The sequence below is a fragment of the Chrysemys picta genome, chromosome 6, assembly GCF_011386835.1.
Source record: "Chrysemys picta bellii isolate R12L10 chromosome 6, ASM1138683v2, whole genome shotgun sequence".
Taxonomy (NCBI): Eukaryota; Metazoa; Chordata; order Testudines; family Emydidae; genus Chrysemys; species Chrysemys picta.
The window spans coordinates 127,204,017-127,231,821 of NC_088796.1; the positions used below are offsets into that span (position 1 = coordinate 127,204,017).

Genomic DNA, 27,805 nt, shown 5'->3' on the forward strand with positions numbered 1-27,805 from the left:
GCTGGGGAGCCCCCTGGAGTGGCGCCTTCATGGCGCTGGATATATACCCCAGCCGACCCAGCGCCCCCTCAGTTCCTTCTTACCGCCCCTGACGGTCGTTGGAACTGTGGAGCGCGGCATAGCTGTTCTCCACTCTCCCTAGCTTATCCTGTAATTCTTATAGATAGTTTTAGTTATAGTTGTAGTATATTCTTAGATTGTTGTTAATAGTTCATTATTTAAATAGTTGTAAATAGTTAGCGGGCGTTAAGGGGGATATTTCTCCCCCCTTTTCCCCCGGCGCATAGTCGGGTTCATGCCCAAGGCTCCTGGCTTTAAGCCGTGCGTGTCCTGTGCTAAGCCTATGCCAACGGGAGATCCGCACGATTCGTGTCTGAAGTGTTTAGGAGAGTCCCACCAGACAGATAAGTGCAAAATCTGTAAGGCTTTCAGACCCAGGACTAAAAAGGAGCGGGACTTTAGACTCAAGCAGCTCCTCATGGAGGCGGCACTTAGCCCAGATCCTCCCTCGGCGTGCCAAGTTCCGGCACCAAGCGCCTCGGTGCGCAGCGCACTGGCGGCACCTACCAGTACTACACCGCGAGCAGACGCGGATAAGGCCTCACGGCACCGTGTCCACCACAAGCACCTATGCGCCGTTCCCTGTCTCTGTGACATAAGAGACCCCGCAAGTCACAGGAGGCCGCTGTCCTACAGGCACCGGCTCCCCTGGTACCAGTAGTACAGCCGCGTCCACCTCTAGAGCGCCAGAAGACGCAAATATCTTCTACACCGTTGACTCCGGCACCGGGGGTAGGGCCGTTGAGTCCAGTGCGGACTGACTCACTGCCTCGGTCCGTGGTGGAGCCCTGTCTTCCGTCTACTCTGGAGACCTTTGTGACGGTGAAAGACCTCATCGCTCTCATGGAGCCGTCGCCGTCTCAACACGCGGCACTGCCCACTCTTCGGACCGTGCAATCCAGGGGCAAGCCTGCCCTGGTACGCCCACCGTCTCCGAGCGCGGACTCGCGGCACCGCTCCAGGTCTCGGAGCAGGTCCCGACGCCGCTCGCAGTCCCGGCGCCGACTTTCACCCCGGCACCGGTCGTACTCGCGGCCTAGGTCCTCTGCACGGCACCGGTTGATGTCTCGACACCATCAGGATCATCGGTACCGGTCGGCATCTAGACGTAGTTCTCAACACCGGTACGAGCGCCGCTCCAGTTCGAGGGGCCGCTCCCGGTACCGCGTCTACAGGCGGTCATCTTCATCTCGGTCCAGATCTGGATCTCGGCACTGACATGGCCAGCGGCACCGATCTTGATCACGGTACTGCTCACCGGCACCGCGCAGGGACCGCTCGCCTATGGACCGGCACCGATTGGCACCGTACCGCACCGAGCTGATGCAACCGCATTCGGCACCGCCCTGGCCCTCAAGATCAGCGTCTCGCTCGTCCGAGGGGGCTTCACGGGGATACCCTCCCCAGGGGCAGGCCGCTGCTGACTTGGGACACTGGCAGGAGGGGGCAGAGGACCCCGCGCAGGATCCTACGCATTGGTCTTTCTGGACCCCGTGGGCGTATCACCAGGCTCGCTCGGCACAATCCGAGCCCAGGGTCCCAGAGGCCACCATCTCCCGTCCTCCCCCAGGGGGCATGGAAGCTCCCGTGCCTACACCACCTCAGGCCCTAGACCCCGGGGCAGGAGATCCTCCGCTTCAGGGGCTCTTAGAACCAGACCCTCATTTGGACCCCTTGCCCCCGGAGGCATCCTCCTCATCGTCCCCGGATGAGGCGGCGGCGGGCACAACAGCCTCAGGCCCGCCCCCAATAGATCTTCGTGCCCACCAAGACATGTTACGTAGGGTGGCACGTAACATGGACCTCCAGGCGGAGGAGATAGTAGAGGTGCAGGACCCGGTGGTGAGCATCCTGTCCGCTGATGCCCCATCCCGGGTGGCATTGTCACTGATTCATACGATTCAGGCTAATGCCACTATCATATGGCAAATTCCTGCCTCCATTCCACCCACTGCCAGAGGGGTCGAGAGAAAGTACTTCGTCCCCTCCAAGGACCATGAATACTTATACACGCACCCTCCACCGTGTTCACTAGTCGTATCCTCGGTGAACGCAAGAGAGCGTCATGGCCAGCAGGCGGCAGCGCCCAAATCGAAGGACGCTAAATGCTTCGATTTGTTCGGGCGTAAGGTGTACTCGGCGGGGGATCTGCAGCTCAGAGCCGCGAACCAACAGGCGCTCTTGAGCCGCTACAGTTACAACTCATGGAACTCCATGGGTAAATTCAAAGAGTTGGTTCCCCAGGACTCGAGGGAGGAGTTTGGGGCCTTAGTGGAGGAAGGTAAGAAGGTGGCGAGGACCTCCTTACAAGCCTCCCTGGACATAGTGGACTCGGCCGCCAGGACACTAGCATCTGGCATAGCCATGCGACGCGTCTCCTGGCTCCAGGTTTCGGGCTTACCGCCAGAACTGCAGCAGACCCTGCAGGACCTACCGTTCGAGGGCCAGGGGTTATTCTCGGACAAGACGGACTCTCGATTGCAGAGCCTCAAGGATTCGAGAACCATCATGCGCTCCCTGGGGATGCATGTTCCAGGGCCCCAGCGCAGACCCTTTAGGCCCCAGCCGCAAAGGTTCTACCCTCCCCCGCCTCGTCCGAGACAAGACTTTGCCAGAAGGCGGGGACGAGGTGGTAGACGAAGGTCGACCGGCCCTCAACCCGGTCAGAACCAGGGCCCGCCTAGGCCACCTTCAGGTCCTAGACAAAACTTTTGAAGGTGCGCTCGAGGACGGCGCCCCAGCCACTACCCAGGATCCATCTCCCTCCTTTCGGGATCGCCTCTCCCGTTTCCACCGTGCTTGGTCCCTTCTAACCTCGGACCGCTGGGTCCTTTGCACGGTGGAGTGGGGATACGCACTCCAGTTTTCTTCATCCTTTCCCCCCCCGTCCCTCTTCAGGGACCCTTCTCACGAGCATCTCCTTACACAGGAGGTTTTTGGACTCCTCTCTATGGGGGCCATAGAGGAGGTTCCCCCAGAGTTAAGGGGCAGGGGGTTTTACTCCTGCTACTTCCTGATCCCCAAAGCAAAAGGGGGTCTATGTCCCATTTTAGACTTACACGGACTCAACAAATTCATAGTAAAGTTGAAGTTCCTCATGGTCTCCTTGGGGACCATCATCCCTTCCCTGGATCCTGGAGACTGGTTCGCTGCCCTCGACATGAAGGACGCATATTTTCATATAGCAATTTACCCCCCACACAGGCGCTTCCTTCGCTTTGTAGTAAACAAGGTGCACTACCAATTTGCCGTCCTTCCCTTCGGCTTGTCCGCGGCTCCGAGAGTGTTCACCAAATGTATGGCTGTCGTGGCAGCATACCTTCGTCGACAAAGGATCTAGACGACTGGCTGGTGCGTGGTCACACCAGGGAGCAAGTTCAAGCTCACGTCCAGATAATACTGCAAACATTCCACAAGTTAGGCATTCTACTCAACAAAGACAAGTCCACTCTGGAGCCAACCCAGAGAATAGAGTTTATTGGGGCAGTCTTAGACTCCAGACTCGCCTGAGCTCTTCTACCAGACAATCGGTTTCACACCATCACAGGCATCATCCGAGGGCTCCAGGTCTTCCCGATTACAACAATAAGGACGTGTCTCGACCTGTTGGGACACATGGCCTCTTGCACTTACGTAACCAGGCATGCCAGACTTCGGCTTCGCCCACTTCAGGCCTGGGTATCGTCGGTGTACCGTCCTTATCGGGACAACCTGAACATGGCGGTCACGGTACCGAACTCGGTCCTGGCCTCTCTCACCTGGTGGCTGGATCAAAAGGCGGTTGCCGCAGGAATGCCGTTTCACGCCCCACAACCCCCCCTGCACCTGGTCACGGACGTGTCATCTCTCGGTTGGGGCACTCACCTCGGAGAGCACTACACCCAGGGCCTGTGGACCGCACCCCAACTAGCTCTGCACATCAGTGTTCGAGAGTGATGGCCGTACGTCTAGCTTGTCAGGCATTTCTTGGTCTCCTGCACGGCCGTTGTGTGTCAGTCCTCACAGACAACACCACGGCCATGTTCTACATCAACAAGCAAGGAGGAGCCCGGTTGTCTCTCCTATGCCAAGAGGCCATTTGCCTGTGGGAGTTCTGCATTGCCCACTCGATACATCTCATGGCATCGTTCCTCCCTGGAGTCCAGAACACTCTAGAGGACCGTCTCAGCAGATCCTTCCAGATGCACGAGTGGTCGATTCGCCCAGACATCATCTATTCCATCTTCCGGAGGTGGGGATTTCCCCAGGTCGACCTGTTCGCATCTCGAGCCAACAGGAAGTGCCATGTGTTCTGCTCCCTACAAGGGCGATCTCCGGGCTCCCTGTCGGACGCTTTCCTTCTGCCGTGGAAAGACCAGCTGTTCTATGCTTTTCCTCCATTCCCACTGGTTCACAGGGTACTGCTCAAGCTACGCAGAGACGAGGCACGTATCATTCTAGTCGCTCCAGCTTGGCCAAGACAGCACTGGTACACCACGCTTCTGGAGCTATCGGTACAAACTTCGATCACGCTTCCCTTGTGCCCAGACCTGATCTCTCAGGACCACGGCCGACTCTGTCACCCCAACCTGCAATCGCTGCACCTCACAGCGTGGATGCTCCATGGCTAAATCGGATAGAGTTACAATGCTCACATCCCATGCAGCAGATTCTGCTGGGAAGTAGAAAGCCCTCTACACGGACCACTTACTTAGCCAAGTGGAAACGGTTCTCCTGTTGGTGCGAGCAGCGGGCCACGCCCCCCTTGCAGGCATCAATTCCCTTTATACTCGAATATCTCCTATCCCTGAAACAGCAGGGCTTGGCGATATCTTCAATCTGGGTTCACCTGGCCGCTATATCGGCATTCCACCCAGGAGAACTCGCTTCCTCGGTCTTTTCTAACCCGGTGGTCGTTAGATTCCTCAAGGGCTTAGACCGGACGTACCCACAGCAACGCCAACCCATTCCGGCGTGGGATCTTAACCTGGTTCTCTCCAAGCTCACAGAGCCCCCGTTCAAGCCATTGGCTACTTGCTCACTCCTGTACCTATCTTGGAAGACAGCCTTACTGGTAGCCATCACTTCAGCAAGGCGTGTTTCTGAAATCAGGGCGCTTACGTCTGAGCCTCCATACACAGTTTTCCATAAAGACAAGGTGCAGCTTCGCCCCCACCCTGCCTTTCTTCCCAAGGTAGTTTCACCTTTTCATGTGAACCAGGATATATTTCTCCCGGTCTTCCATCCTAAGCCGCATGTCACCCGTCAAGACCAGTGTATGCATTCCTTGGACGTACGCAGGGCCCTGGCTTTCTATCTTGAGTGTACAAAGCCGTTTAGGAAGACAACACAACTCTTCGTTGCAGTGGCCAACAGGATGAAAGGCTTACCGGTCTCCTCACAACGTCTCTCATCCTGGATCACATCCTGCATTCGTGCTTGCTACGACCTGGCTGGTGTCCCGACGCTGCACCTCACCGCCCACTCCACGGGGGCTCAAGCCTCCTCGACTGCCTTTCTGGCTCGAGTCCCGATCCAGGACATTTGTAGAGCTGCGGTTTGGTCATCGGTCCACACCTTTGCCACTCACTATGCACTGGTACAGCAGTCCAGAGACGATGCTGCATTCGGATCAGCGGTTTTGCACGCAGCGATGTCTCACTCCTACCCCACCGCCTAGGTAAGGCTTGGTAGTCACCTAATTGGAATCGATATGAGCAAGCACTCGAAGAAGAAAGTCACCTTTGTAACTGTTGCTCTTCGAGATGTGTTGCTCATATCCATTCCGAACCCGCCCCCCGTCCCCACTGTCGGAGTAGCCGGCAAGAAGGAACTGTGGGGGGCGCTGGGTCGGCTGGGGTATATATCCAGCGCCATGAAGGCGCCACTCCAGGGGGCTCCACAGCCGACCCACCGGGTGTTGCTAGGGTAGAAAATTTCTCCGACGATCGTGCACGCGGCGCGCGCACACCTAATTGGAATGGATATGAGCAACACATCTCGAAGAACAACAGTTACAAAGGTGAGTAACCGTTTTTTCTCTGTTATGTGCATTTGAAATATACGGTATAATGTTTTACATGCAATATCCATACACTTCAGGTACAAGATCTGAAGGTTGCCTCACCTGCAACAGTTAGCCGATGTGGAATGGTATACATTGACCCCGATGAACTGAAGTGGGTCCCATACGTTCAGACTTGGATGGCAGGTCTTCCAAATAAAGTAGGTGTCAGAAAAGTTAGTTTTACGTACTGATGTCACACTTTCAAATCTCCCCCTGAAAGAACTTGTTAGCAACAGATATTTAATAAATATTAAGGATTTACATTTTATTTATGTATTTTAATTAATTAAACAAAATTATTATTAATAGTAACATTTTAATAAACCAGTAATTATAATTAACTGTAATAAAGTAGGAATCTAAATGTACAATATATCTAAAAATATGCAGAACATGCATCTAAGTGTTTTTCCACTTCATGAAACAGTCCAGATTATTATTTGTCTTCAGTGGAATAAATCATGCGAATAAGGATTACTCACATGAGTCAAGATTGCAGGAACAGGCCTGTCAGCATAATCCTTCATTTGTATATCTATAATATATAAAAATGCGTTGTGTGTACATGTGCACAAAATTTATCAGTATATTCTGGATGTCAAGGATGCTGTACAGTTTGTTGTTATAATGTGTGCTTTGTTCAAAACAATTTTTAAAAAAATTATTCATAAAAATATTGTTTTCATTTTAGTTAAATGAGGAAGCAAAACAGCATTTGTTTGATCTGTTTTGTCGCTATGTTGATGATGGTCTAAAGTTTGTCAATAAAAAGTGCTCACAAGCTATTCCACAAGTGGACATCAGTAAAGTTACTACGCTTTGTTGTTTACTGGAGTCTTTGCTGTTCGGAAAAGGAGGCCCTGATCTTAAAATGGTATAAGTATTTAACATACTAATATATAATACGCTCAAGATATGTAGGAAACACTTACTTACAATTCTTATATAAAATTTAAATGCGGAATAATCATGTTATGTTAAATAACGTTTTTGTTTTGTAGCTTGTGTTGTTTGATTTGAAATCATGAAATCTATTAATGATCTGAACTGACTGATATTCAGAAATGATAGTTTCTTTGTTTAGAAGAGCACTGGTACCTTTCTGTTCAGTGGTATGTTAGCTTTTAGACCAGGGGTCTCAAACTCCTGGCCTGCGGGCCATCTGCGGCCCGCAAACCTTCCCAATGTGGCCCGCAGATCGTCAGCAGTTTTGGGGCCTGGTCTCTCCCTTGGCCCCACATGCCGCCCCCGGGCACTCCCCACCCCCAGGCGACTTACAAGGGCTCGGGGCCCCGGCAGCGCAGCGGAGCTGAGCAGTGACTGCCTGTTCGCTCCACGTGTCTGCTGGCCCCTCCCTGCGGCCCCAGGGCAGGGCAGGGCTCTGCCTCCACGTGCTGCCCCCACCCCGAGCGCCCCTGCGGCCAATAGGAAGCTATGGGGGCAGTGCCTAGGGGCCCCGCAGCCCACCCCACCTTGGAGCCCCAGGTAAGCACCGCACCCCTCGACCCCCTCCCAGAGCCTGCACCCCCACCCCCTTCCCATACCCCCGTCCTGCCCCTAAACTCCTTCCTAGAGCCTGCACCCCCTTCCCACACACCCCCAACATCCAAACTCCCTCCCAGAGCCTGCACCCCCTCCCCACACACACACACCCCGCCCCCAAACTCCCTCCCAGAGCCTGCACCCCCTCCCCACACACACACCCCTTCCTGCCCCCAAACTCCCTCCCAGAGCTGGCACCCCTCCCCCCTCCTCCCACCCAGAGCCTGCACCCAGCACCCAAACTCCATCCCAGAGCCTGCACCCCAATCTCCTATCCCAGATCCCCTCCCCCACCCAAACTCCCTCCCAGAGCCTTAGGCAGGTGGGGGGCGGAGTTTTGGGGGGGTGCGTTCTGGGTGGCATGAGTAACATTATTGGCCCACTGGGAGCATTTGAGGACTGGCACTGGCCTAAGGTAAATTGAGTTTGAGACCCCAGTTTTAGACTATGTTGAAAAGTCATTTTAACTTAAGTAAATTGGAATTTGCATTTAAAAATACATTTTAAAATAAAATACTATCAAAATACCTCTCTCCCTGTGGCCCTAGTCCCCTGTACTCCCTCCTTATGCCCCCTGCGGCCCTAGGCCCCAGCACCCCTTCCCCATGCCTGCTGGTCTCCTACCTCAGCTGCACAGAGCTCAGTTTGTAGACTTGTGAAGTGTGTTATTCAGAATGACCAGGAGGGCTCATAAATTGAACATTTTAAAACTCTATTGGCCCTTGGATTGAGAACATGCAGAGTACTCTATACTCTCCACGAGTATTGTTGTTATTGAATACTAATTCAGCTTTCATGACAGCAGGACTTTTTTTAAGACACTGATGTAATGAAAAGTAATGTATAAAATATATGGATTAACTATCTTCTTTATAGGACCAATCAAAATTAAACACCATAGTCTGCCAGACTTTTGTTTTCTGCTATTTATGGTCACTGGGTGGAAATTTAACGGAAAACTACTGGGATATTTTTGATACGTTTGTGAGACAACAGTTCGAGGACAATCCTGAATCCAAGGTAAAGAAACAAGTTGACTCACGGCATTTACAGTAGCTTCTATACATAAGGAGGCAGGGGGATAATGTAACAAGCGGATGTAGCAGAAAGGATCTTTCCTTCTTAAACCTAAGGGTACAGCTATACTTACCTCCGGGTTCGGCGGTACGCAATCGATCTTCTGGGATCGATTTATCGCGTCTTGTCTAGACGCGATAAATCAATCCCGGAAGTGCTCGCTGTCGACACCGGTACTCCTGCTCCGCGAGAGGAGTAGGCGGAGTTGACGGGGGAGCCTGCCTGCCGCGTATGGACCCGCGGAAAGTACCTTGTAGTTCGAACTAAGATACTTCGACTTCAGCTACGTTATTCACGTAGCTGAAGTTGCGTATCTTAGTTCGAACTGGGGGGTTAGTGTGGACCAGCCCTAAGTCCTAACCATTTGTGGCCATTAAAGATGCTGTGGTACTTTTTTTAAAGACCCAGGGCCTGATTCTTCATTGCTTTGTACTTTGTGTAGTCATTTACACTGATGCAAAGTGAGGACAAAATGCTACCAAATTAGGTAGCATTTCACACCTGCTTTGCACTCACACTATACAGGTGTAACTCATGACAGGAGAGCTAGATTGGCAAAGAAACGTCGTCGTGGTGATGGGTGTCACCCTGGTAACTGGGATTCACAAAGCCTGAGTTCAGCACCTAGGCTCCCTATGCAATGAATGGGAAGAGAGAGGCGCCTCTCCTTGGGATTCACTAAAGTCAGCGAGCTAGGCGGCTCCTTGCCTAAACCAGCCAGTGGAAGAGGCCAAGCTGAGAGGTGTGTGCTAAGCCCTGCCACTTTCTCTGCGATAGATGCCTATGTCCATGCTGCAGGGAGGTGCCTCCCTTTGTTGGGGCTTCTCGGCTGACAACCCTCTCTTGGCGTTAGGGGCCTACTTGGTTTTGGCAAGAGGCCGGTGGTGGGGGAGAAAAGCGGGGGGAGGATTCTTTCATTGATTTTCACAGTGGGGCAGCTTGAACAAAAGAGACTGAGGGAGCCTCACCTCAGAATACCCCCTAGCTCAGTGGCTAGGGCACTCGCCTGAGAGTTGGCAGAGCCCCGTTCAAATCCCTTCTCCCTTCAGGCAGAATGGGGGTCTCCCATATCCCAGCTGAGTACCCTAACCACTGGACTAAAGGTTATGTGGGAGGTCATCCTCCTCCCCACTTCCACCCCTCCTGCCTTGTGTATGCTTCCTGATAGGAGCCCGATCTGGTAGGCAAGGTCTGAGCACACTTACTGGATTGGGCCAGGCAGGCAAATTAGACGGAGGAACACCTATCTTCCCCTGTTTCTTGCTCTGGGGACTTAGGTGTCTGGACACCTGGCATGGGGCTGCAATGCGTATGCTCATAAGAACGGCCATAATGGGTCAGACCAATGGTTCATCTAGCCAGTATCATGTCTTCCAACAGTGGCTAATGCCAGGTACCCCAGAGGGAATGAACAGAACAGGTGATCATCAAGTGATCCATCCCCTGTCGCCCATTCCCAGTTTCTGGCAAACAGAGGCTAGGGACACCATCCTTGCCCATCCTGGCTAATAGGTCCATCAATGGCTATCTTCCCTGAACTTATCTAGTTATTTTTTGAACCCTCTTATAGTCTTTGCCTTCACAACATACTCTGGCAGAGAGTTCCACAGGTTGACTATGCGTGAGTGAAGAAATACTTCCTTTTGTTTGTTTTAAACCTGATGCCTATTAATTTCATTTGGTGACCCCTAGTTCTTGTGTTATGAGAAGGAGTAAATAACACTTCCTTATTTACTTTCTCCACACCAGTCATGATTTTATAGACCTCTATCATATCCCCCTTAGTCGTCTATTTTCCAAGCTGAAAAGTCCCAATCTTCTTAATATCTCCTCATACAGAAGCTGTTCCATACCCCTAATCGTTTTTGTTGCCCTTTTCTGAACCTTTTCCAGTTCCAATATATCTTTTTTGAGATGGGGCGACCACAGAAACATAGGTGCCTAGGCAACTTTTACTTCAAAAATTTAGGTTCTGGAGGGTTCAGGGGCAGCTGAACAGGGACTTTGTGAATCCCACTGGGGCCTGATCCTGGCATTTAGGCACTTAAAGTGGCACCTAAGTGCCTAAGTTCTTTTGTGAATGGAGCCCAAGGTGCATGGCAATGGAGAATCATTAATCATAATGTCCTAAATTCCTCTGGCAGCTTCATTTTTATTGTTTCTGTTTTGTTAGACAGCTGCCCCTTCCACCCTAGAAGTAGTGACATCCATGAGATACAGTGTATTTTTCTGGATCCTGATCTCTCCCCTAGTCCAAGACACTTGGGGTTCTACCTCTTCTCCAGGATATGCAGGAAGCAATTTAGGGCTTGTCTGTCTGGGGATATTAAGGAAAGTTAAGGCGAATCAACTAAAGATGTGAAGTGAATGTTCGTAAATTCAAGTGTGTTAACCTCCACGTGGAGGCTCTCATTCAGGAGTAAAGTGGTTTAGTTCACTCTAACTTAATTCTCCCAACTAAGGCCATTTTGCTTCTGAATGAGAGCAACCATACAGGGAGAAGGGTTAACATGCTTTAACTTATATGCATTGACTCCACAGCTTTAGTTGATTCGCCTTAACTTTTCTGAATGTCCCTATGTTGACATGCCCTTAGAGTTCTCCATGAAGTCTCCAGGGTTTGGTCATCCCCCAAGTGATTTCAAAGCCACTTTGGGGTCATTGTTGAGCAGTTCCCTTCTCATTCCGTCATTGGAGGAGATTTGAAAACAAACAAAACGCAGGATTTTTCTGGGAATGGGCCCACTGGGCTAGCTCCTTGCCTGCGTTTCAACACTACCAAAAATGGTGGAGCTGGGGAAGCAGATGGTGAGATGGTGCTTCAGCTGTAAGGAGATCTTCTCAGGAGCCACAGAAGAGGAGCTCTGCCAGATTGATGCCAGTTCATGGAACTTTGCTCTGCTGAAGGAAGGGGTTCAGTGTGTGGGTGGTTTGTTGGCCTCTCTGCAGCACCCCCATCAGCTGACACTCCTTCACAGATATCTTCACAAAGGTGGGGCAGTCCTCAATGCCAGTGATCCAGCAAGCAAGGCTGCCTTTAATACTTAGTCATTCAATCAATCAAATACTCTTCAGTTTGGTGCCATTTTTGTATGGAACCAGATGGGCATGGTACCTGCATGCTATTCATTATAAAGAATTACTAAAATATTTAAATATAAGATTCTGCATTCAGTTTGGGCAATAGCCGAATAGAGAACAGCATGGAAAAGATGGAAATTCATTTGCTGGTTTACTACATGTCACTGCAGAATGCAGAGATGTAAAGACATTTGATTTTTAAGATATAATCTTTTTATTATTATTATTATGAAGTACTGTTTAGGATTATTTTGTCCTTCTAGCTTCCAACCTCTGGAGATCTGTGGAGTGTTTACATGGATTTTGATAGTAGGCGACTGGATCTCTGGGAGAGGATTATACCTACATTCAAGTACAGCAGAGAAGTGCCATTTTTTGAAATGCTTGTTCCAACCACGGACACTGTGCGTTATGGCTACCTGATGGAAAAATTGTTAGCCGTCAGACATTCTGTATTGCTCACAGGAATTACTGGGGTCGGCAAGGTAAGAATCCTTTGGATAGCAGTAGGGTCACTTGATTAACACTGAAGAGTCACACACTAGGTTGCTTATGAGCTATAGAATCATAGAATATCAGGATTGGAAGGGACCTCAGGAGGTCATCTAGTCCAGCCCCCTGCTCAAAGCAGGACCTAACCCCAACTAAATCATCCCAGCCAGGGCTTTGTCAAGCCTGACCTTAAAAACCTCTAAGGAAGGAGATTCCACCACCTCCCCTAGGTAACCCATTCCAGTGCTTCACCACCCTCCTAGTGAAAAAGTTTTTCCTAATATCCAACCTAAAATCCAACCTAATATCCAACCTGTACACCCTGCCAGACCCCCACCCCCACTCCAGCAGGATCCCTCAACTCCCTCCCCTCACCCCCAACCCTGGTCAGAGCCCACTGAATTGGGTGAAAATTGGAAAATTCTGGTGTCCACTAAAATCAAACTTTTCCAGTTTTCAGATTGTCAGATTATCCCCCAAATCAGTAGGGGTCTGACCAGAGTGGGGGTGGGGTGCAAGAGGCCCGGTTGGAGAGAGCCTGACAGGAGCAGGAGCAAGAGGTCCGGCTGGGTGGTCAGGGTGGGGTGACCAGAGTGGGGAGAGGAATCTGCCCTCACTCTCACCCTAACCTTGAGGTGGCTGCCTTACCCCTGTATCCAGAGTGACACTGCTCCTTTCCCACAGGCCTCTGTAAGATCACTATCTGCACCCCTGTATCCAGGCCTCTCTGAGGTCACTGCCTGATGGGCCAAATGGTGATTTTAGTGGAAATCACGCATTTCACCAAAATCAGTAGGGCCTGTTGATGCCTAGGATCTTCCCTGAAGTTCTAGAATTGATCTGAAGTGGTTTTCAAAAGTTGCGGCATTACAGACAGACAGAGAAAGGGCGCCGAGTCGAGTGTAGGGCCTACCTTCACTCAGCCAATCAAAGGAATTACATTTAGTATTAATTAAGACAGAGCTGTTAGGGGATTGCATTTGGGGATGTGGGCAGGGGCACTTCTGAGGGAAAGGGACAACTGGGATACGGGTTTGGGGATTCCTGAGGTTAGGGGGAGAGGTGGTTGGGCAGCTGGTTGGTGGGTGGATTCCTAAGATGCAGAAGCTAAGCGATTGCTTTACTATCAGTCTTCACCACAGAAGATGTTGGGGAGATACCGATCGCAGAACTACTCTTTTCCGGTAACACTAATAATGCACTATTAAAGATTCAGAAATCTAAAGAAAAGGGGCTGGAACAAACAGATACATTAAAAAGCAAAAAGTCACCTGGTCCAGGTGTTTTTTACCCAAGAGTTCTGAAGGAATTTAAGAAAAAACTGGCTGAGCCGCTAGCTAAAATATGAAATGTCCCATTAAAATCTGCTGCTGTGCTGGATGATTGGAGGGTAGCAACTGTTGTATCTATATTTTTTAAAAGGTGCTTGAGATGATCCAGGGAACTGCAGACCAGTAACCTTTACTTTTATATCTGGTACATTGTTTAAAACCGTAATTACAAACAGAATTATGACATATTTAGGAAATCATAATATGATAGTGTCTAATCAGCAAGGTTTCTGCAAAGGAAAATTGAGTCTCACTGATCTGCTAGAATTCTGTGAAAGTGCCAAAAAATGGTGGATAAAGGAGAACTAGTTGGCATAATTTACTTGGTCTTTGACTAAGTCCCACAGAAGAAGTTGCTAAAGAAAATAAGCAGTCAGGGTTTGAGAGTCCAAGTATTGTCATGGATCAGAAACTTGCTACGAGACAGAAACCAAAGAGTGGAAATAAATGGGCAATTTTTGTCATAGCAAAGGGTTAACATCAGGGTGCTTCAAGGTTCCATATTAGGTCCTGTGTTGTCTAATACCTGGTGAAAAGTTAGGTGTCCAGCTTTGCAGGTGATGCAGAATTATTTAGATTAGTCAGAACTAGAGAAGACTAAGGAACTTCATGGGACCTGACTCAGCTCAGTGAATAGGCGACATGATGGCAGAGGAAATTCAGTGTTGACAAATGCAAAATAATGCTCAGTGGAGGGAATAATTTGAACTACCTCTCTACACCTTGCTGGCTTCTAAATTAACAAACAGTTTAGGTTGGGGCCTTGGCATCATTGCATACAGCTCAATGAAGAGCTCTGCTCAGTGTGCAGTAGCAGTCAGAAAAGCAAACACGAGGTTAGGATCCACAAGAAGAGAAAATGGAAACTAATAAAAATAAAAGCTAAACTCTAACTATTGAGAGTTAGAGGGAAACTTTACCTGCAGGCAAGTTATCATATAATTGCATACTGCAGCACATACTTTCTCTGAAGCAGCTAATACTGACCACAGTCAGAGATGGGATTCTAGAGTAGAGGGATGATGGAGCCTGGTCCAGTCTCGTATGGTGATTCATTTGTGCCTAAGGAGCAGCCAGGCAGGGGGGAGGGATAGCTCAGTGTTTTGCGCATTGGCCTGCTAAACCCCAGGTTGTGAGTTCAATCCTTGAGGGAAACCACTTAGGGATCTGGGGCAAAATCAGTACTCGGTCCTGCTAGTGAAGGCAAGGGGCTGGACTCAATGACCTTTCAGGCTCTCTTCCAGTTCTGTGAGATAGGTGTGTGTGTGTGTGTGTGTATATATATATATATATATGTATATAAACAGTGTAGGACAGAGCAATGGCTCCTGTACTCCCATAGCTCAAGGACAGATTTCAGCAGTACTCACTCTGCTCTTATGGAGCTAAAGGGGAGGCTGAGAGTGGACGTAGGATCTGGCCCACCATTCTACTCATTTGATTAATTTCATTATATTATTTGTTGTAGGACTGTGCAATTTACCAAAGTGATTGCATAATAGAACCACAAAGAGTGTGTGTGTATGCAACGTTGTGTATAATGAAGTTACTATTACTTATTTTTTATCATTAAAGTCTGTAGTTGCAAGGGGATTGCTAAACCGAATACAAGAAGAAGCAGGCTATGTTCCTGTTTACCTAAACTTCTCTGCTCAGACGTCATCTGCTAGAACACAAGAGATTATCGAGTCCAAATTAGAAAAGAAAAGAAAAAATATTTTAGGTAATGATTTTTAATTATCTATTTGCTTATCTTAATTGCAGTAATGTAAAAATGTGTGTATGGTATTTTAGTTCAAAGTATGATGTTTCTGAGGGCTAACTTCAAGGAAAACTTATTGTTCTATTGGAATACAAGTAAAGCTTCAGTTCTATCATTAAATGATGTAGTTCTTGCAGTCTTGCACTTGAGGGCAGTATTGAAGTACAAAAGCTTTAAAATCTGTTAACAGCTATTATAATATTAAGTAGTGTGAAAAGTTGTCATATATAATGATTTATGAGGGGATTCTTGAATGATCATAGAATCATAGAAGATCAGGGTTGGAAGGGACCTCAGGAGGTCATCTAGTCCAACCCCCTGCTCAAAGCAGGACCAATTCCCAACTAAATCATCCCAGCCAGGGCTTTGTCAAGCCTGACCATAAAAACCTCTAAGGAAGGAGATTCCACCACCTCCCTAGGTAACCCATTCCAGTGCTTCACCACCCTCCTAGTGAAAAAGTTTTTCCTAATATCCAACCTAAACCTCCCCATATTTACATTTTCCACACTAAAAACATCCTTTATCAGAGTTAAGTTTGCTCAAGTATATTTCAACAACATCCACACCAACCTCAGTTCACACTTTTTCCAACCTCACAATTATAAACTCTTTCACTAAACACAATTATAGACTCTTCCACTCCGCAGCAAATTTCCTTTCAGTTTTAAGATGTAACCACCCACAGTGCAAACATCCCCTTCTTTGTAATTATACTCACATGCACAACCAGAACTTTGGATAGATTAAGATACATATGTTTACTGCCAAATCTACAATGTATTATTTGTACATGAACATGAAAAAGTATGCGGTCAGAGATTAGGTTATGTGTTTGAGTGTGATTATGGGGAATATGATGTATACATTGTGGATTCTTAAATGTAAATAAAATAAATAAAATACATGAATATTAAAATTATTTCAGTGTAGAATAGAGTTAGAGGAGTAGGGGGAGGAAGGAGACCATGGAACTAGGGAGCTGGGCAGGCATTGAGAGCCATGGAACTGGTCTAGATAAAGAAGTTGGGGTGAGTGTGCAGAAGAGGCTAGGGAGTCAGCTAGGAGCCCCAATGCCCAGGCCTGATCCTGAACCCCCTTGCCCCACACACCAATGTCCCTGCAATACGATAATTAAGGCTACAATTTTGTCACGGTTATTTTTAGTAAAGTCATGGACAGGTCACGGGCAATAAACAAAAATTCATGGAGCCCATGACCTGTCCGTGACTTTACTAAAAATAACCAGGGGACAGGGCTAGGTAGAGGGGAGGAATGGAGTCCCATGGGGCGGATGGGGGACGGACTGACAGGCCGATCCCCCTGCCATGCCAGGGGGCAGACCCATGGGGGGCACACATCCCCTGCTGTGGAGATGACCACTGCTGCAGGACAGGGGTGCACGGCCCCAGCAGCAGGGGGAGGAGGGTGTACGGCCCTGGAAAGCTGCAGCCCCCGGTGGAAGACTGGGGCTTGAAGTGGGGGCCACAGCCACGGCTCTGGAGCTGGCCACAGTTGATGTGGGGGGGGAGGGGACTGTGCACGGCCCTGAGCCGCAGGGCAGGGGCTGCAGGGTCCTGGTTCCAGCCCCAGTTTCAGGGCGGGGTGCACAGTGCCACCTCCAGCCCTGCCTTCAGCCCCTGACAGCCGAAGAAGTCAGGGAGGTCCGGTAAAGTCACAGAATCCGTGACTGCTGTGACCTCCATGACTAAATTGTCATGATAATCCTTGGCTGTTGGAATGTCAGTCTGATAGATTCCCGCCGGCAAACTGCAAAAGGTTTTTCAGAGAGATGAGCTGGCTCCCTAGTGGAGCTGCAGGTTCTACTTCTCAAGCAACTTTCTCGGCAGCTCTCTCCCTTTCCCTACCCCCATCATGTCCATGATGTGTAATATGGGTCAAGACATGGTGGCAGTAGACAGGAAGGATGGGAGTCATGTAGCCAATGCTGCCTCAGAAGCAGAGCTTGTAGCTCCACTACAAGGGCAGATTCTCTATCTGGCCCGTATCCTGTGGATCACCAGACTGCAGACCCGGTCTCATGGATCTGGTTTGGTACGTCAGCCTGGGACTTCCAGTGTGGAATGTTTTCATGTTCAAGACAGTCTGCGGGGCAAGGACAGCACAATGGCATCTAGGGTGAGGAGCTACAAAGGGATGAAGCCTTGGAACCAGGGAAACATGGCAGTGAGCTGTGGAGGCAATGTGTGGGGAAATAAATCCTCCATGAAGATGCAATGCTTCATTAGTCTCCCTGGCAAAATATTAAACAGGTTTGTGATGAAGAAGCCCAATAACTGTATTTTGAGTTTTCCCAATAAATTACCATGTGTTGGGCATTTTTTTAGGTTGAAATCCTATTTGAAATTTGGTATTTTTGATATTGCTACATTCTAGGGACCCCAAAAAACTGTTCAGGTCTCTGGAAAAATTTCCAACAGGAGTGATTTAATGTCTTGCAAAGTTCTACAAAGAAGGCTCTAAAGAGTGTGACAAGTACCAGAAAAATGAAAGTGTGTTCTTCTTGAAATAGACCATGTTTAAGAATGATTTCTATGAGCAGTTTAGGAATTCACAAAACAATTTAAGTGGGAAACTTAATGCAGCCTTAACTGTGGAGTTGCTAAGGCACATCCATAATGTCTTCTCAACATTTTGGAGCAAGTCTCCCAGCCCGGGTCAACAGACTTGGGCTGGTGGGGCTCACGCTAGTGCTCTGAAAGTGGCTGTAGAGTCGGCACTTTGAAGTTGTGCCTGGTACAGCTGTGCTGCTGTCGCACTTACTGAAGACGCGACCTATGCCAATGGGAGAGCTGCTCTCATTGGCGTAGGTATTCCACCTCCCTGCGAGGCAGTAGCTGTGTCGAGGGGAGAAGCCCTCCCGGCAACATAGCGCTGTCTACACCACGCATCGGTCAGTATAACTAAGTCAGGGGTGTGAGCGACACAGTTATACTGCCGCAAATTTGTAGTGTAGACCACGGCTCAGTGTAAATAGCCTAAGGCTCTATTTTTGTACCTGGAATTTTTATTTCGTAAGTGGAAATGCCCAGCACTGATTTGTCTGCCTTTTATATTTGTATTTCTTAGGAGCACCAGGAAACAAAAGAGTTGTTATTTTTGTGGATGATCTAAACATGCCGAAATTGGATCGGTATGGTTCTCAGCCTCCCATTGAGCTACTTCGGCAGTACCAAGATTTTGGAGGATTCTATGACAGAGAGAAACTATTTTGGAAAGAAATACAGGTCAGCCCAGCTTTTAGATTATCTAACTATGCTGTGAATTTGATCAAGTTAATTGTATTCTTTGTGTACGGTTAATATGCTCTAACTCTGCATTGCTTCTAAACATCACTTAGATTTTTTTAAAGTACCTTTGTATTCAGACTCCAAAGTTTTGAGGGGGGTGTGTGTGCGTGTGTGTGTGTGTGTAATCATCCAGAACACTTCCATTTTCATCCCTCTGCATTGCCTACCATTTAGCCCCGTTTAGCATTGACACCACGTCTGTCCAAGGAGGACACATTTCCCTCTGAAGCCTGTTATCACTGCTCCTTGAGGCAATACCATGAGAGCAGTGTGAAGTACGTGCTGCCCCTGTAGTTTTCAAGCTTCTATCAGTCCAGGGAATGAGGGTCTGAGATTTTCTTCTAACAACCCTTGAAGGTGTTTGCATAGGTGTCAGTTTCTGGATTTAGTCCCTCTATCCGAATAATGACTCTGATATTAGCCAGTAAGGCCTGGGCTACACTAGTGGGGGGTGGAGGGGGTTTCGAACTAAGATACGCAACTTCAGCTATGCTATTCGCAGTCGAAGTATCTTAGTTCGACTTACTCAGCCGTCCTCACGGCGGCGAGTCGACAGGCGTAGCTCCCAGCACTCAACCCCTGCCCCAGCCTGGAACCCCCCTCCCGCACCCTGAACCCCTCATTTCTGGCTCCACTCTGGAACCTACATCCCCAGCCCAGAGCCCATATCCTCTCCCACATCCCAACTCCCTGCCTCAGCCTAGAACCCCCTCCCAGACTCCAAACCCCTCGGCTCCAACTCCCAGCCTGGAGCCCCCTCCTGCACTGCAAACCCCTCATCCCCGCCTCAACCCAGAGCCCGCACCCCCAGCCGGAGCCCTCACCCCCTCCCGCATCCCAACCCACTGCTTCAGCCTGGGGCCCCCTCCCGCACCCCTGGCTGTAGCCCTCACCCCGCCCAACTCTCTGAGCCAGCCTGGTGCAAATGAGCAAGTGAGTGAGGGTGGGAGAGCGAGCGACAGAGGGAGGGGGGGATTGAGTGAGTGGGGGGTGGGGCCTCGGGAAGGGGCAGGACCTTGGAGGAGGGACGGGGGCAGGGGGTGGGGCAAGGGTGTTTGGTTTTGTGCGAGTAGGAAGTTGACAACCCTAGTTGATTGAGTGTGGATCTGTGACACCCTGAGGGAGCATCAGGAAATATCCTGCCACAGAATGCCTCCCAGAGCTCCCTGGGTATGCTGTGGGGAGCATGGTCTACTTTAGCCTTTAAGTGGCTATAGCATCCCTCACTTTGCTGCCAGCCATGGCTCTGCCTACTCTCCAGCCTTCTCCACACCTTTTTCGGTCCATTGCTCCTAGGAGAGAGCAACACAGTAGCAACCCCGTGCTCTCCTGAGTGCCTCATATGGGCCATGCTATAGGAAGGGAGGTTCCTTATTTTCCCCTGCCCTGCGACTGTGTGGTCAGTTGGGGGCAATCAACATTTAGCCCACAGTGAGAACGCTATAGGATGGGGGACTCAACTACTCTAGTTAATTTCACTCTTATGTGTGACTGTGTGAGACAAAACATGGGCACTGGGGAGAGTAGGGAAAGAGGAGTAATGAGCCGGTCAGCACTGACCATGTCTATTCTGGGACATGCCTTTGTGCTTGAAGGACTTTCATAAATGAATTATTTTGAATACCAGTTTAAAAAAAAAAGTGGGAATGGGGGGAAAATCACATTTGCTTTGCCAGTAGCTTGCTAAAGATATGGGCACTAAATGTATAAGCAACAGTGTCTGCATGATTAAACAAATTACTGAGTATTCTGTTTGACGCAAATTGTACCTGAATTTCCCCTCTGTAGGATGTAACGATTGCATCAGCTTGTGCACCCCCAGGCGGTGGTCGCAATCCAGTAACTCCGCGTTTCATAAGACACTTTGCCATGCTGTGCCTTCCAACACCCTCGGAGCACAGCCTTAAACAAATTTTTCAGGTCAGTAGCAACTTCTGCTTGGCCCTAAGGGATCGAAAACATATTCATCTGTGTATTTGGTCATAGCGCAATGTGGTCCTATCGTTAGACAAGAATATGTGTCACGTTGGAACTTTTGCAAATTCTTAAGGTGAACTGAAATTTGTTTTTGTAGACTGAGGCCAGATGCACAAAGAGCTTGAGCCAAAGCCCTTTGAAGTCAAGAGGCGTCTTTCCACTGACCTCAATGGACTTTGGATCAAGCCCATAGAGCCAGGCAGAAGCATATATTTAAAATTATTAGTCATTAACCTTTTAAGGTGTTTTTATTTCAGTTGTGTTCAGTGTCTTTTTCTTTATTTAAAAATAACCTTAAATATTTCCTTCTTCTCTTCAGTTTCTGTAAACATATTACTTGAATTGGCTAAAAATTGTCTAACGTGTGCATTATTCAATAGCTGCCATGCATAATTAAACAAACATAAGGATGGATAAATATTGATATTTATTATAGTGCTCTGCTTCTAGGTTATTGGGAACACTCTCATAACTTAATATTTTTTCTAGGAGTTTTCCTTTTTATGGGTCTGATCCTGCCACCTTTCTGCCCAAGGACAGTGGGTCTCTATGTAGTCACTGGTTTCCAGTAACTCAGTCAACACCTTGTTGACAAACAAGTATCACTACTCTGTTTATTTTGATAGATCAGATGTTGTTCTTTATATGTTTTTTCATGTACTTGACGATTTTGTGTTTTTTTTGATTCACCAAAATATTTTCTTAAAAGTCACATTTGTTTGGGATGGTTGATTTAGTTTTCCCCCAGTGGACTTCTTTTTTATCCTGCACACTCATTTTAACCCATCACTCAATACCCTAGTTTGCATCTCTATTCTCTGGCCAAGGAGATCCTTGGGCCAGTTTCTAAGCTGTGCCTCATAAGAGGACTCTGCAAGTGCGGTAAGGGTAGCTTTCAGCTGCCCTTGCTTCTCCCTAATTCTGGCCTGTTCTTGGGTTTGGCATGGACATCAGCATAAATTAGCATTGTCCCTGAGACTGCTCCAACTTACCGCACCCTTGTGTGGCTCCCAGTATGCTACCCTGCAGCCTGGAAGAGCACTCTAGCTTCTCCCCTTCCCACCCCAGCTAAGCCCACAATACTTGATTGAGGGCTGCTGGGTGCTCTGCACTTTGGAAAATCCAGCCACTTATTGGGGTGTCTAAACATGGCTTTAGGAGTCTAACTCTAGGGTACCCATTGTTTAAAGTTTTGGTCAAATTAATATAGTATCTTTACCTCTTTTGTGTGTGCAGCTCTGGCTACATTTTTCTTTATGATAAACTTTTCAAATTAAATTTCTTGAACTTATTACATTGGAATCACAGCTCATTTGAATAAAAACCAAACTTTTCAGCATTTTATGACTGCAAAGAAAATGAAAATGTCCCTTATGTTTTGTTCTAAAGTGTCTCTTATTTTTTGTGGTGTTGTTCTGGGTATAGGCAATCTTAAAGGGCTTTTTGGCTGAATTCTCTCCAGCAGTAAAGCAGACTGCAACCAGCATAGTGGATGCTGCTGTTGAAATATATCAAAGAATGAGCATTGATCTTCTCCCAACGCCTGCAAAATCCCATTATGTATTTAATTTACGTGATTTGTCAAAGTGTGTGCAAGGTAAAACGTGTTTGATTTTGACATGGTATTTTTTCTAGTTCCTCTAGTGTATTTTCAGGTGTCTGTGGTGTTTCTGTCCAGCGAGGACTCTCTAAACAGTTCACATTCTCTATTTCAGTATTATATCGTCTTAAATTTGTTATTTACTAGAGCAAAGGATATAACTTGCAATGAATAATTTCTTTGTTCAGCCATTTTTTCTGCTTGCAGTATATCTAAGAGCAGATCATGATTTCCTCCAATTTCCACATTTATACAGAAAGAGGCAAACCTTGCCCTGTTCAAAAGGTAGGAGAAATTAGTCAGGAGTTGTGTAATTGCTCACGAAGCTAATTGATTGATTCTAAGGAAGGTGGCTGAATGAGTGTATGAACATTGTTGCTTTTTACAGATCCAGACTAACATGGCTACCCCTCTGATGTATGAATTGTGTAAGTTCAGACTGCATATTTTGCATCCAATAGCCCTAAGGAAAATATGCTCATCTGCTATTGGTGAAAGTGGGAGAAATGGTCCCTGAGTCATTGTAAGTTAGAGTAGTTCCTCCTCATGCCCTAAGATAAATAACAGCCAATGGAAAGTCCAGTGGATTAGATAAAAACTCCTGCTGTTGGTGCTACACTGGTATGGCGGGAAACAGAGTGGGAGGGGTGGTGCTGGATATGGGAGAGATCATCATAAGATGCCTGACTCCAGTGATGAAGGCACAGACATCCACTTTACCTTATTTTCCTTTGAGAGAGGAGATGGTTTGTTTGGGGAAGGCTACCATAGTACAGTGATTAGTTCTATTGAGCAGTGTGCCTCGGCATTGGTCTGTGCTTGTGGAAGAGCTCTGTATAACTCAAAGGCGTGTCTCTTTCACCAACGGAAGTTGGTCCAATGAAATATGTTACCTCATCCACCTTGTCTGTCTGAGACCCCTAGTGTCTTTGATGGTCTTCTGAAATTTCCTTGTGGCTGTGTATTCCAGAGCCAGGTTGACTTTGATTACTACAAACAGGACATAGCACCACCGGATCTGGCTCTTCTCCCCTCTTCAGTCTTCTTACAGAGATGGTGGCGCATGTGTGTATTCATTCTGTTCCTCTGGATCACCTGCACAACTAGTCTGCACACCTTGTTCTTAGGGTATGAGCATCTCTCTCTCTCTCTCTCTTTCATTGGCTTCCTCTGGCTTAGTGCAGACAGGTGCAGTAGTTTTGCTAGTATCTCTGCCTGCTATCTTTCTTCTTCTCTTCTTCCTTCCAAACTACGTTTCTCTCTCACTCTCAAACACAAATGCTGTGCATGTGATTCCTAACTCAGCTGCTACCTCTTTTGCATGGCAGTGTTTTAACCAGACAGTCTACACGGAAATGACAATAAGCCTCGTGATACCTCTTGCTGTCAGGCTTAAGCTCCATATGCCTAATGACATCTGCACAACTTTAAAATTAAATGACGCGTGCTTGTCTTCTGAGCCGTGCCCCCAACCTGCCTCAGTTGAGCATGCTCCGTCCGGCTTTAGGCATGCACATGCTTTGTTTGTCCCTAAACACATTTCTCATGTTATGTGCACCACCACATCCTGTTTGTTCACTTTCTTGTTTACATGCACATCTCTACTTGCACTTCTCAAGTCTTCAAACATTTACCCCTTCGTGTGTGCCTCTGGTAGCTGCTTAGAGAGGATAAATGGTGTTCTAGTTTCCCTATTTGTTTCTGCCCTCCCTTTGCTTTTTCATGTAGTTGTGTTTCTGTGTTTTGTTTCCCCCATAATTGATTGTGCTGTTTCTAAAGATAAACAGAAGAAAGCGAAACAGCTCAGAGAAATATTTTATTTATTTATTTAAAAAGGCATCAACGACTGTAAGAAGTATGATTGGATTTACGCACTGCACAAGAGATTGTGAGGACTAGGATTATTCAGATTCTAAATGAGAAAAGTTAGAGGAAGTTTAATAGACTGTTCACAATTATGAAAGACAATAAAAGAGGAGTTGTTCTTCCTTTATTACCTGCCCCAGAATAAAAGAATGAGTGGACATCTAAAGTCCCTAAGGAAATTGAAGGATAATAAAACTAGTACTACTTAATTCAGCTATGGACAAACTATGGAGTTCATAGTTGTAGGAATTCTTCACTTAAGGTAGACTGCTATGGCAGGACAGTTTTATTGTTTATTAGGTTATCTGAGCTAACCTAATACGATAATCAAATCTTTTGCTTCAGGGCATAAAATGATTGATTGCTGGAGTCGAGAAGGAATTTTTTCCTTCAACGTATGATACTACGCAATGGGCTTGGTGTATTTTTTTGGAGGGGAAGTCTTAGTCTTCCTCTGAAGCATCTGACACTTGTCAATATTGGAGGCAAAATACTCGATTAGATGTCTGATCCATAAAACCAATTTTATGTTCCTAGTATTTTAATCTCTGCTTCTGTTTCACCTCAGTGCTTGTGTGCAGTATATATTTTTATAAGTATGATAATAACATTATAAATAGTTTTATGGTGTTTTGTGTGAGATAGATGATGTTGGTGGATGGTATATACATACAATATTGTTAGAATTAATAACAATCATAATAAATTCAATATTCCCTCCACTTTTACTCTGCTGATCTCTCCTATATAGGCCATATCCTTTATTAACATCCCAGTGGTGATTTTTTTGGCCACCATCTCTGTAAAGCTAGTCAGTTCTTAGCTCTGTTTCTGTGTACATAATAATAGGAGCTTGATTGCTTCATTCCTGTTCTTGTACTTTTGCTGTATTTACATAGAGACGTCTTGCAATTTAATTACCTCCTTCTTTCCTTCCTGCTACAACCACCTCATCTTGTGTAAACACTCTCTCCAGCTGTTCATGTGTACTTCAATATTCAGTGTAATACGCCCCTTTTCTTCACTATGTTCCTTTCTAATTAGCATCTCATCCTGTTGAGGCTCTCAGAACCTTCAGCTGCCGCAACTGATCCAGGAAATTCTCTTCACAATCGTAAATTATCTTTCCAGTGTTTTTAAAATGTTTATTTCAACATTGTTTAGAAAGTGGTGATCAGAATTTGTTATGTTAGTGAAAGTGTTATTTGTGTACTGTACACACAGGCATTCTCCAATGTGATCCTGGAGCAGTCAGAGACCAAACGCAGATCTTCAGACTCTTTTGCCATGAGTGTCAGAGAGTCTTCCATGACCGCCTCATCAACAGTGAAGATAAACAGTATTTTCATTCTATGTTATCTGAAATGGCCAGTAAGAAAATCAACTTACTCCATTTATATTACATTAGACATGTAAATATATGTCACACAAACCTATCTAATCTAGAATTTTAATTTGTAGGCAAACATTTTGCAGTCCCAGTTGACCCAGATTACTTTGTAAGAAAACCAATCATCTTTGGAGACTTCCTTAAAGTGAGTCTATCATAAGCCTAAGTTTTCATAGAATACTGTTTACTTTCCGTTTGCTTAGTTTGTTTAATGGAACTTCAGGGTTTGTAAAGTATAGAGGCAAAATATAAACACTATAATTTCAGCATAAAGGAATCCTAAATTCAATGGGCTTGATTCACTGACGCAATAAGCAGGAACATCTCCAGGGAAGTGAATAGCGTTGTGCCTGTAATACCAAAAGTGACTGTGGCCCTTTATGTTATATTTAGAAGAGAAGTAGTCCTTTTGCATCTTGATAAAATGTCTGCATTAGCAAAAATGGGATTTCAACCACCTTTCAGGGAACTAGCGTACTATTGTGAAAAGACTAAGCTGCATACAGATAGTCCTAGAACCGGTCCCCCTATATTAGGAAGAAGTGAATAGCCTTCTGCCTAAAAGTCAGATATTGTAGCTAATGTACTTTCACTGGAGGAAGTTGTTAATGTTTTCACAGCCTCTGTTACTAGTGACCAAAGAGAATCATTCAGACTGAGGAATGGCAAAATTTAAGTGATCCTAATTATAAAATAGTTGGCTGAAATAAGTCTGGTTCTCCTTCATAAAGTTGCTTCCCCCCAAGATACCTGGGGACAAGAGGAAGTGATTTCACCAGGTGCTTTCCATTACAGAATGCACTAAGAAATGGCGATAAGGGATAGCAAATATTATTTTGAAGCAATATGGTATTCGAGGGGCAGAAGTAGATTCCAGGTAGATATTTGCTCTTTGGATCCTGATGGGAATGGATAGGAAAGGAAGCCATCAGTGGTACAATTTATGACTCATGACAAGGGCAAGCTAAATCTTTAAAGGATATTTTTAAAAAACCTAGTGGCATTTAACAAAGATTATACTAGGAAAGGATTTAAGTTGCACCATAAGCACTCAACTAGATAGATCAGATAGCAAATTGGGGGCAGTTTAAGGGACAAGTGTGCATATTGGCAAACATATCCAGGATAGAGGTTTCAGGGACCTGTGGAGAGAAATTATTTCTCTCACAGAGTTTACATGTTCAATTTTCATTCTTTTTCTCTGTACACAAGGACAGCTTTTACATTACTTTGATTCACTTCTGCAAGCAGTAACTGCTGCCTTGTGAGGAAATCTTTTGCAATTAGCCCCAGCTGAGATCTCATTATGACGTTTACTGGGTACGGAAGGATTCATATGGAATGCAGGTTACAACCAAGTAAAAGAGGCTAGTAAGTGAGAGAAAAACACAACAGCTGAATTCTTGGAACTAAATGCTAGGGGTGGTTTGGGAAAAAATGAGGTCTGGAATACAGCTAAAAGTGTGGTTAGAGGTCAATTGCAAACTTTAGCCACAGGCATGAAAGAAGTGGAGAAGTGAGACTGCTCTTAACAGAGTGCAAAACTAAAATGAAAATGGATTTAATCCCGGAATTTTTTTTTTAATTTCCCCAATGAACATGTTGAAGTCAATGGGAACTGCTGGGTATTCAGCACTTAGGGTGCCATTCAAATGCCTAACTATGAATTTAGGAACCTACGTCTAGGACCCAAGTATTGAAAATCTTGAGTAATAATTTGTGGAGATTTTAAGCACTATAACTTCTGTCCATTCATTTTGATCTCATTTCTCTTATTCACAAATAATTTCCTTTCAGATGGGCGCAGATAAAGCTGATCGAATATATGAGGATCTGACTGATGCAGAGAAGATTATATCAGTTTTACAAGACTACCTGGATGACTACAATATAACAAACTCTAAGGAGACAAAGCTGGTGTTCTTCCAGGATGCCATCGAGCATGTTTCAAGGTACAGGACTGTTTAGTTAATACCTTGGCGGTATCATTGTTTTAAGGTAATAATCAGACCAGTGTAAACAAGTGAATTTAAGTCATTTTGAGAAGCATTTAAATTGTGTGACTAATCACAGGTTTATACACTGAAAGGATGCATTAAAATACATACAGAATTAACCATGGAGTCCCTAATAAGCAAACATATTAAATTCATCCTGCCCTCAAATATAAACTGGTGGTCAAGCTGAGATGGAAGGAGGTAACTGTCAATCCATGAAAGTGGTATAATCCCATGCTGAACCCTGAATCAAGAGTGTGCCCAGCTGCATAA

General features: G+C 46.6%; 1 protein-coding gene across 5 annotated transcripts in view; it reads left to right on the plus strand.

The window, feature by feature from the left end:
* The window catches only part of DNAH6 (dynein axonemal heavy chain 6), a 203,099-nt gene that overhangs the window by 65,265 nt on the left and 110,029 nt on the right, over positions 1–27,805 (plus strand). For 4 of the 5 annotated variants that reach the window (XM_065549807.1, XM_065549809.1, XM_065549812.1 and 1 more), the window contains exons 35-45: positions 6,142–6,264; positions 6,798–6,980; positions 8,525–8,668; positions 12,070–12,291; positions 15,205–15,352; positions 18,482–18,639; positions 20,491–20,622; positions 22,105–22,276; positions 25,370–25,516; positions 25,607–25,680; positions 27,333–27,487. In XM_065549807.1, coding sequence (XP_065405879.1) covers positions 6,142–6,264; positions 6,798–6,980; positions 8,525–8,668; positions 12,070–12,291; positions 15,205–15,352; positions 18,482–18,639; positions 20,491–20,622; positions 22,105–22,276; positions 25,370–25,516; positions 25,607–25,680; positions 27,333–27,487 — 1,658 coding nt within the window. The remainder of the gene's footprint in view (positions 1–6,141; positions 6,265–6,797; positions 6,981–8,524; positions 8,669–12,069; positions 12,292–15,204; positions 15,353–18,481; positions 18,640–20,490; positions 20,623–22,104; positions 22,277–25,369; positions 25,517–25,606; positions 25,681–27,332; positions 27,488–27,805) is intronic. The other variant, XM_065549810.1, reaches the window with a different exon arrangement.